At 33.7% G+C, this 11,004-nt stretch overlaps 2 gene segments (V, D, J or C); both read left to right on the top strand.

The window, feature by feature from the left end:
• The first annotated feature begins 6,570 nt into the window (after nt 1–6,570).
• On the top strand, nt 6,571–7,235 carry LOC109070032. The segment is given in 2 exon segments: nt 6,571–6,649; nt 6,747–7,235. Coding segments are annotated over 2 exon segments (411 nt in total).
• Nucleotides 7,236–8,094: 859 nt separating this feature from the next.
• On the top strand, nt 8,095–8,671 carry LOC109070038. The segment is given in 2 exon segments: nt 8,095–8,161; nt 8,285–8,671. Coding segments are annotated over 2 exon segments (357 nt in total).
• The last annotated feature ends 2,333 nt before the right edge of the window (nt 8,672–11,004 follow it).

Here is an 11,004-nt window from a genome sequence, read left to right as displayed (position 1 = left end):
TTAATTCACAGCACTGTTACTAAAAGGAAATATGACTAGCATTATTACAAGTGTTTTTGTTTCAGAAACTGGTTTTCACAAATACAAAGTGTTTTATAAATTGATAAACTTCACATTTCAGCCTTTACACCATTTTTAAGAAAAGGGAGGAGTCAAAATGATCAATTATTATATTAATTTAAACAATTATTATCAAACAATTATATTAATTTAGTAACATTTAAATATATCTTTGTGTCTCAATTGTTTAGATTTTTATAATGCATTAACTTTTTGTTCACGCTGCATGTTTTTTGCATAAAAATATTGGTTGATTTTCACATTGGTTTTAACAAAAACAGCAGACGGGCTGATTAAAAATGAAGATTCAAGATTTTTTTCAAGATGTTTTCAAGGAATATCATGTTTGTCCATATTTTAACTTTGTCAAAAATAAAAGGAGTTGTAAATTTTCATTCAACAAATGGAGCTGTTTGGAGCAGAGTTTAATGAATGATGATGAATCATTATCACTGTCCACTTTCTGAAAATCAAAAGCATGCACAGCGTGAGTTGCTCATCAGTTCTGCTATTTATACACAACTCATGTGCAGTTTGAATCTTATTCTCCCCATTTTATTCCTCTTTTCTCCCAGGTTTTATCAGTTAGGACCCAATATATTATTTCAGTAAAAAGAATATTTATGTTTCTGCTTACACCTGTGGGTTTTGATTCGGTGCCAATAATAGTGATACAACTTCAGTAAAGAGCAACAATGTTAGATGAGTCATAAATAAGCACATATTTATATTAGCATATTAATTGTTTTGATAACAATTTGTTTTGAACTTAAAATATGTCTAATTAGTTACAAATATAAATATAAATGTTCTGCATATCAGGTAATAAACATACATATTTAGTCAAAATACAATTATGTTCAATATGTTCTGTTGCAAAATTTGCTACATTGTGGCCAAGGTATTCAAATAGTCTCCATAATAGAAAAATCTCTTGAAATTGTTTTATTTTTATAACCCTGTCAATATTTTAGTTTGAGCTATCAGTGATATTTCATAAATTCCAAGAGTTATAAAGCCAGTAAAGCATGAGTTCTGTTTAAATTAACTGCACACACACTTATTGTGTTCACAACCAATTTCAAATGTGCAAAGTGTAAACTCAATCTTCTGCACATAGAAAGAGCTTGTTCTACTGCCAAACTACACATCAAACACTTTAGTTTGATTGTAGAATGTATAATCAACCTTTAGAACTGATCTTTCACTGTCCGTGTACCCAACAGATGACATCACTTCCTCTTGTGCCTGTACTTCATCATAGCAGAAGCACTCACTTTATTATAAAGAGTTGACACGATGAACACTTTCCTTATCAGATCTGCATGTCTGTTGTGGCTAACAGGTAATAGTAAAAAATATGTTGTGCAAGTGATGATTAACAAAAATGTTACTTCCATGTTATAATGATCATTTTATTTCAGACATAACTAATCACTACAAAAAATTTTATGTTATTTTACAGTGGCAAACCATGCAAAAACTGTTCTCCAGAGACCTGATCACCTCATAAAGAACCAAAATGAATCGGCTGTTATCGTCTGTTCTCACAGTATACAGAGCTACAACCGAATGCTGTGGTACAAACAGAGTCAGGACATGCCTGGACTCAAGTTGATGGGATACCTTTTTGGTGGTGAAAATATAGAGCCTGAATTTACAGACAAGATCAAATTGAAGGGAGATGCATCCAGAAATGGCACCCTGACTATCAACAACCTCACATCACAAGACAGCGCAGTGTATTTCTGTGCAGCATGTTACACAGTGATATAGATAATGAAACCTTAATACAAAAAAGCTCTCTAGTCTGTGCCTCTGCATCAGCTCTGCCTCACCTGAGAAGGGCTCAGGGTTTGATTTGCTGCCAACATTGAGGTGAATTATCTCATTAAATAACATGTACACAAATGTCTAAGAGTGTTTGAGGAATCCCACATGAGAACAGAACAAATCCCACCACATTTTGACCTCATAGTAAGCTAAATTTATACACAAGTTATATACTTAGCATCCTAGAACAGCAGAGGGAGTTCTTTGGTAATGCTAAATCTGGACAGCATTGAAAAATATACATAATTTAGCGATTTTAAAATGAATGCAGTTTTAAAGAATTAATATACATAATACATATTGGCTTGGATGATAAAAAGAGAAAACCATTACTCGTTATTATGATTTTCTCTTTTTTGTGTTACTCACTAATTTGTTGTCAGTGCCCCCAGAGATGACATCATTTCCTACTAGAACTGCCTTCTTGCATTTACTTCACAGCACTGTCACCAAAAGCAAAGATGACTAGCATTATTACAAGTGTTTGTGTTTCTCTAGTATGCCTCACAGGTAACCATATGTAATAGACTTTTGTTTATGTTTATGAATGTTTATTATATGTATTTGTTTTACACTGATTGTCATTGTATATGTGTATTTTCTCTCATTACAGTTGTATTTGATAAAACTGCTTTCCAGTCACCTGGTGACCTCATTAAGAACCAGGATGAATCTGCTGTAATCATATGTACACACGATATACTAAACTATGACCGTATTCTTTGGTACAAAAAAGACATCATGGGCTTCAAGTTCATGGGGTTTCTTAATCTCATATATGACAACCCTGAGTTGGAATTTATAAACAAGATCAAACTTGATGGAGTAATGTGTGAGTAATGATTAATTAAAGTAATGTGTTTGTTACATTAATAAGATATAAAGAGCGCTGGTCACTTTAAGAGTTTGGAATAAGCAATGACGTAGTTCAGTGATGTAAGTGTTCAGTTTATGCAGTTCAGTAAAGCTGACGAGAACAATAAAAAGTAAAATAAGTTCAAGTACGAGTCCTCTTTACAGACATTACACTCTGGTTGTAAATTATGGTAAATTTCCTGCTGAATTATTTACTTAGGTCAAGGTCTACATCAGCATAAATATGTATGTTTGAAACATTTATTCACTAGAATATCTGAGATCATTATGAGTTTACTTGTTTTGTATATAAAGTGATTCAAACATTGATTAACAAACGTGGAGAGAAACTTTCTTCACAGCATGGTGTGGCAGGAAATTGCAGCAATTTGTAGGAAGTGCCAAGGGACCATAATAGAAATTGTTAAGTAGGGGAGGTCAGGTGTCAATACTGATAGAATTATATCAAACCAAACCTTTTTTTTCTCAACAAAGTATTACTCTAGTCTAAATCAACATGTTCAGAGTTCTTCTTGTCTTGCTGCTTTGGCTTACAGGTAACTATTTTATATTAAATGATGCTAATGATTTCATAACACTGTTAATTTCAATTAAGTATAATGTGCTTTTTTGTTTATTTTTACCAGGTTCTGTTGTTAATGGCAGTGTTAATAAAAGCACATCAAATCTAATTAAATTTGAGAGAGACAATGCAGTACTTGTATGCGAATACAACATACCATCTTACACTAGGATTTTCTGGTACAAACAAACACTTGGCCATGACTTCATATTCCTTGGATATATCTGGAATAAGAATTCTTACCCAGAGGATAATCTCAATTAAAAAAACAACAACAACAACAAAAAAAAACACTTCCACTCAAGGGCTTGGTTGAATTTCCCGCTAATATTTGTATCCTTCTGTGAGGGTAACAGTCATGTGGACTAAATATCAATACTAAATTGGAATTTAAACAATATTCATTTCATAAAATATATTCACAGTTGTTTACAGTGATATAGTGCAATCATTATGTATCTTAATTAGAACAGCATGGCCGTGAACGTATGTTTCTCTAATACACATTTAATATATTAAATATCATCTTACTAAGACATATTATTGGGAGATATTAGAGTAACATGTGCATTTTATTTCTGCTGTGCTGTTATAAAGATCTCACACTAAATGACTGAACACTCAAAGTCTGTGTGAGGTGTGTCAAAGGCTGGAGAGTGCTGTATAAAAATATTATTGCATAAAAAGATCAGCATTAGTCAACAGGTGGCAGTCTGGTATAAACCAATGCACTGTACTGTATATCCCCGACAGTTGATACAGGTGTAAGCCGAACCCATAGGGAATATTCCCAGATGAAATTAATGTTAGTCTATAGACAGCTGATAGTTGATAACCACAGAAAAGGATGTTGACTTTGACCTCAGTTTGTAGAGAGGATTTAATTATAATTTCATAGGATTTAATTAAAAAGTTCTTCTGAAATTAAATGAAACCAAGATCTGTATCACATCCAGATGGAGGTGGTTTTACTTCCTGCCAACATTTACCAACAACTGAATTAAGATACAATAACAGAAATGTTTCTTGTGTGTATAATTCAATTGTTTATCTACAACTGGAGGTTAAAAGAAACAACAACAGCAACTTATAGATTCATTTGTTCCCCCAAGTTGATAATAGCTGAGATATAGCTGACATCACTTCCTCTCACTCGTGTCATTAATGTGTAGCAGAAGCACTTGGTGAAAGAAATCACGATGAACATAGCTGCTTAGTGCATCTGTATGCGTAATGATATTTACAGGTAATAACAACAAACAAATCTGCATTTTATACATGAATATATCCTGTTTTACACTATTATACACTGTTTTTTTTTTTTTTTTTTCCACAGCTGCCTGTCTTGGTAATACTGTTCAACAGACGCCTGACAACCTCGTCAAGAATCAAGATGAATCTGCTGTGGTCATGTGCTCTCACAAGATATCAACCTATTACCAAATATTATGGTACAAACAAAGTCCAGACATGTTGGGCTTAAAGTTGATGGGATATCTTAATTATGATACTAAGAATAAAGAGCCTGAATTTGAAAACAAGATCGAATTGGAGGGAAATGGGAGAAATGATGGCACTCTGATTATCAGCAACCTCACACTGACTGACAGTGCAGTGTATTTCTGTGCAGCATATTACACAGTGCTCAGTATCCTCTCTGTCTGATACAAAAACCTCTTTTAACCGGCTTGCTTCTGTGAAAGGCATATTTATTTCTCTCCACACCTGTGGGTTTTGATTCAATGCCAACACTGAACACAATAGGTCTAACAAATATAGCAAATAATGAAGTAAAAAAAAAAAACAAAATAAATTAAAACAAACATAATTCTGTAATTATTTTGTTGTAAAACGAATAACTGTTTTGAATAAATTTCAATTTCACCATTGTGTGTCTGTGCCAAATTTCCTCGTCTTGTACTTCCCACTTAAATTTCACTTTAACATTCTGTCACTTGTAGGCAGTTTTTGAATTATACATTTTGCTCATGCATGATCATGTCACATCCTGTACTGCCAACTAACATTTTTTATCATCACAGATCATGGTTTAACCCATCCAGCCTCAATGTGTCAGCATCCAGCTGACATGATGAGGAACAATATTCTGTTAATCCTGTTGCTACATTGTGAAACACAGTGAAGGTATTCAAATGCAATCTCCATGAAAGACATTATAGAATAAACGATAATAGAAACCAAAAGTTCAAATTACTACATAAATATTTTAGTTTTCTTCTCTGTATTTAAATTTGCAGGTATCAGTGATGTTTCACAAGTTCCAAGTGTTTTAATGGCAGTAAAAGGGAGTTCTGTTCAACTGAACTGCACACACAAAAGGATTCTTGTTTGTCCAGATGTACTGGTATCGACAGCGTCCAGGACAAACTATGACTCTAATCGTGTTCACAAGCTCTTTGAACAGCAAACATGACAAATTTTTAGTCATTAAAACTTTAGTCATGTGGAGTCAGATGATAGTGCCGTCTATTTCTGCTCAGTCAGACAGCACACAGTGCAGTGAAGTTTGGCAAGAGTTGAACAAACACAGCTGCAAACATAAACATTTACAGTAACAGTGATCAACAGGGGGCAGTGTGATTCCATAAATGTGATCACACAAATCAATGGTTCAGCCATGAATTATTTTACAGATGGATGGATGCCAAATCAGCATTTCTCCACCACCTCAAAGGGTATGTTACATACAACAAAGTTGTTTACTGCAGGGTCTAATGATATAAACTTTATAAACTTTATGTGCTATAGATGCATAGTGCTTATGAACTGCTGGGAAAACAGACTTGGATTATTGTATACATCCGCAAAGTGATTTGCGTCATCAACCCATTTCACAGCATGATTTCTCAGACACCATAAAGAGTGCGCTAAAACTGTAGGAGCTCTATAATCGGGCTATTTTAAATTTATATTTATAGCAGTTTTTACTGTACCATCTTTTTTTTTGTCTATGAAATATTACATGTGTATGTATATTAGGCCTAATTTATGTACTACTGTATGCAAACTCTAAACTGAATCCAGTCCAAGAACTTTTCTTGACAGATGGCTATGTCATTGAGCTGAACAATAAAATTGGTTGTGGTCTGATGTTTGCGCTGAACTATTCCTACTTTCATGTTTCCTGTTTATACTGCTTTTCCCCAGTACTATTATAACCTATGATGTCATTTCCTGTTCAACAATGGCTTGATCTTGAATCTATTGAAAGTTTGGGACTCACTGTACAGTACCTCATCGAACTCAACATGACCAGGGCCATTATTTCATGGATTCTGTTACTGCTTTGCAGTCAAGGTATCAAAAGCTCTTACAATTATCTCCATAGTAACGGAAACAATGTAAAACAAATTTTGTTAAATTTTAACTAAATTAAACTTTTATTTTTCCACAGGAACAGTAGGTGCAGATGATGTTATACAAAAGCCTAAGATTCTTTGGGGACACAAGGATAGTTCTGTTCATATGAACTGCACACACAATAAGGGCTCAACATACAGACTGATGTACTGGTACAGACAGCGGCAAGGACAAACTATGAGACTCATAGCATTCACAACCTCTTACACCGAACCAGAATATGAAGATTCTGAGCTGAATAAATTTGTGGCCAATAAAACGGTTGCTGAGAATGGATCTCTGACTGTTAACAATTTGCAGCCGAATGATAGTGCCACATATTTCTGTTCAGTGAGTGAATACACAGTGTATCAAACTCAGGGGAGAGCTGTACAAAAAACAGGTGTCTTAAAATGAGAGATAATTATTGATCAACAGGGGGCAGTGTGATTCAAGAAATTTTTAGCCTACTCACAAATGGAGCCGTTTGCATAAGAGATTTTAATGAATGATGATGAATCATTATCACTGTCCACCTTCTGTAAATCAAAAGCATGCACAGTGAAAAAAGAGTCTCTGCATATAAGTTCTGATATTTATACACAACTCATGTGCAGTTTGAATCTTATTTTCCCCATTTTATTCCTGTTCTCCCAGGTTTTATCAGTTAGGACCCAGTATATTCTTTCAGTAAAAAAAAATAAAAAAATAAAATAAAAAAAATTATGTATGTTTCTGCTCACACCTGTGGGTTTTGATTCAGTGGCAATAATAGTGATAAAACTTCAGTAAAGAGCAACAATGTTAGATGAGTCATAAATAAGCACATATTTATATTAACATTTTTTTTTTACTTTAAATATGTCTAATTAGTTAAAAATATAAATATAAATGTTCTGCATATCAGGTAATATATTTAGTCATTTTTTAGTCATTTTGCAGACGCATATGTAAACAAACATATTAAGTCAAAATACAATTATGTTCAATATGTTTTGTTGCAAAACTTGCTACATTGTAACCAAGGTATTCAAATAGTCTCCATAACAGAAAAATCTCTTGAAATTGCTTTATTTTTATGACTCTGTCAATATTTTAGTTTGAGTTATCAGTGATATTTCATAAATTCCAAGAGTTCTAAAGCCAGTAAAGCATGAGTTCTGTTTAAATTAACTGCACACACACTTATTGTGTTCACAACCAATTTCAAATGTGCAAAGTGTAAACTCAATCTTCTGCACATAGAAAGAGCTTGTTCTACTGCAAAACTACACATCAGACACTTTAGTTTGAGTGTAGAATGTATAATCAACCTTTAGAACTGATCTTTCACTGTCCGTGTACCCTACAGATGACATCACTTTCCTCTGTGCCTGTACTTCATCATAGCAGAAGCACTCACTTTATTACAAAGAGCTGACACCATGAACACTTTCCTTATCAGATCTGCATGTCTGCTGTGGCTAACAGGTAATAGTAAAAAATATGTTGTGCAAGTGATAATTAACAAAAATGTTACTTCCATGTTATAATTATCATTTTATTTCAAACATTACCTAATCACTACAATGTTATGTTTTTTCTTTCGGACAGTGGCAAATCATGCAAAAACTGTTCTCCAGAGTCCTGATGACTTCATAAAGAACCAAAATGAATCGGCTGTTATCGGCTGTTCTCACAGTATACAGAGCTACAACCAAATGCTGTGGTACAAACAGAGTCAGGACATGCCTGGATTCAAGTTTATGGGATACCTTTATGTTGATGAGAATATAGAGCCTGAATTTACAGACAAGATCAAATTGAAGGGAGATGCATCAAAAAATGGCACTCTGACTATCAAGAACCTCACACCACAAGACAGCGCAGTGTATTTCTGTGCAGCATATTACACACTGATATAGATAATGAAACCTTAATACAAAAAGCTCTCTAGTCTGTGCCTCTGCATCAGCTCTGCCTCACCTGCAAAGGGCTCAGGGTTTGATTTGCTGCCAACATTGAGGTGAGATCACGTTTCCTTGTATAGTCCTTGTTAAATGACAGTGTGATTTTATAGATACATGTACAGTACAGCAGTTTCTAAAAGTGTTTGAAGAATCCCATGAGAACAGAACAATCCCACCATATTTTGACTTCATACAGTCAAGTTTTATTCTGAGCATCTCAGAACAGTAGAGGGAGCCGTTTCTCTGGTAATGCTAAATCCAAACAGCACTGCAATTTCTATAACTCATTAATTTATTGCCAGTGTGCCCCCAGAAATGCATTTAATTCACAGCACTGTTACTAAAAGGAAATATGACTAGCATTATTTACAAGTGTTTTTCTTTCAGAAACTGGTTTTCACAAATACAAAGTGTTTTATAAAATGATAAACTTCACATTTCAGCCTTTACACCATTTTTAAGAAAAGGGAGGAGTCAAAAGGATCAATTATTAAATTAAACAATTATTATCAAACAATTATATTAATTTAGTAACATTTAAATATATCTTAGTGTCTCAATTGTTTAGATTTTTATAATGCATTAACTTTTTGTTCACACTGCATGTTTTCTGCATAAAAATATTGGTTGATTTTCACATTGGTTTTAACAAAAACAGCAGACGGGCTGATTAAAAATGAAGATTCAAGATTTTTTTTCAAGTTGTTTTCAAGGAATATCATGTTTGTCCATATTTTAACTTTGTCAAAAATAAAAGGAGTAAATTTTCATTCAACAAATGGAGCTGTTTGGAGCAGAGTTTAAAGAATGATGATGAATCATTATCACTGTCCACCTTCTGTAAATCAAAAGCATACACAGCTTGAGTTGCTTATCAGTTCTGCTATTTATACACAACTCATGTGCAGTTTGAATCTCATTCTCCCCATTTTATTCCTTTTTTCTCCCAGGTTTTATCAGTTAGGACCCAATATATTATTTCAGTAAAAGGAATATTTATGTTTCTGTTCACACCTGTGGGTTTTGATTCAGTGCCAATAATAGTGATGAAACTTCAGTAAAGAGCAACAATGTTAGATGAGTCATAAATAAGCACATATTTATATTAGCATATTCAGTGTTTTGACAAATCAATTTGTTTTGAACTTAAAATATGTCTAATTAGTTACAAATATAAATTTAAATGTTCTGCGTACCAGGTAATAAACACATATATTTATTCAAAATACAATTATGTTCAATATGTTTTGTTGCAAAATTTGCTACATTGTGGCCAAGGTATTCAAATAGTCTCCATAATAGAAAAATCTCTTGAAATTATTTTATTTTTATGACCCTGTCAATATTTCAGTTTGAGTTATTAGTGATATTTCATAAATTCCAAGAGTTTTAAAGGCAGTAAAGCATGAGTTCTGTTTAAATTAACTGCACACACACTTATTATGTTCACAACCAATTTCAAATGTGCAAAGTGTAAACTCAATCTTCTGCACATAGAAAGAGCTTGTTCTACTGCAAAACTACACATCAAACACTTTAGTTTGAGTGTAGAATGTATAATCAACCTTTAGAACTGATCTTTCACTGTCCGTGTACCCTACAGATGACATCACTTCCTCTTGTGCCTGTAATTCATCATAGCAGAAGCACTCACTTTATTACAAAGAGCTGACACGATGAACACTTTCCTTATCAGATCTGCATGTCTGTTGTGGCTAACAGGTAATAGTAAAAAATATGTTGTGCAAGTGATGATTAACAAAAATGTTACTTCCATGTTATAATGATCATTTTATTTCAGACATAACTAATCACTACAAACAATTTTATCTTCATGGACAGTGGCAAATCATGCAAAAACTGTTCTCCAGAGACCTGATGACCTCATAAAGAACCAAAATGAATCGGCTGTTATCGTCTGTTCTCACAGTATACAGAACTACAACCGAATGCTGTGGTACAAACAGAGTCAGGACATGCCTGGACTCAAGTTTTTTGGGATACCTTTTTAGTGGTGAAAATATAGAGCCTGAATTTACAGACAAGATCAAATTGAAGGGAGATGCATCAAAAAATGGCACTCTGACTATCAACAACCTCACACCACAAGACAGCGCAGTGTATTTCTGTGCAGCATATTACACAGTGATATAGATAATGAAACCTTAATACAAAAAGCTCTCTAGTCTGTGCCTCTGCATCAGCTCTGCCTCACCTGCGAAGGGCTCAGGGTTTGATTTGCGGCCAACATTGAGGTGAATTATCTCGTTAAATAACATGTACACAAATGTCTAAGAGTGTTTGAGGAATCCCATATGAGAACAGAACAATCCCACCACATTTTAACCTCATAGTAAGCTAAAT

The sequence above is a fragment of the Cyprinus carpio genome, chromosome B17 (genome assembly GCF_018340385.1).
Source record: "Cyprinus carpio isolate SPL01 chromosome B17, ASM1834038v1, whole genome shotgun sequence".
Taxonomy (NCBI): Eukaryota; Metazoa; Chordata; class Actinopteri; order Cypriniformes; family Cyprinidae; genus Cyprinus; species Cyprinus carpio.
The sequence above is the reverse complement of the archived record's forward strand: the minus strand, read 5'-3'. Positions and strand labels throughout refer to the sequence as shown.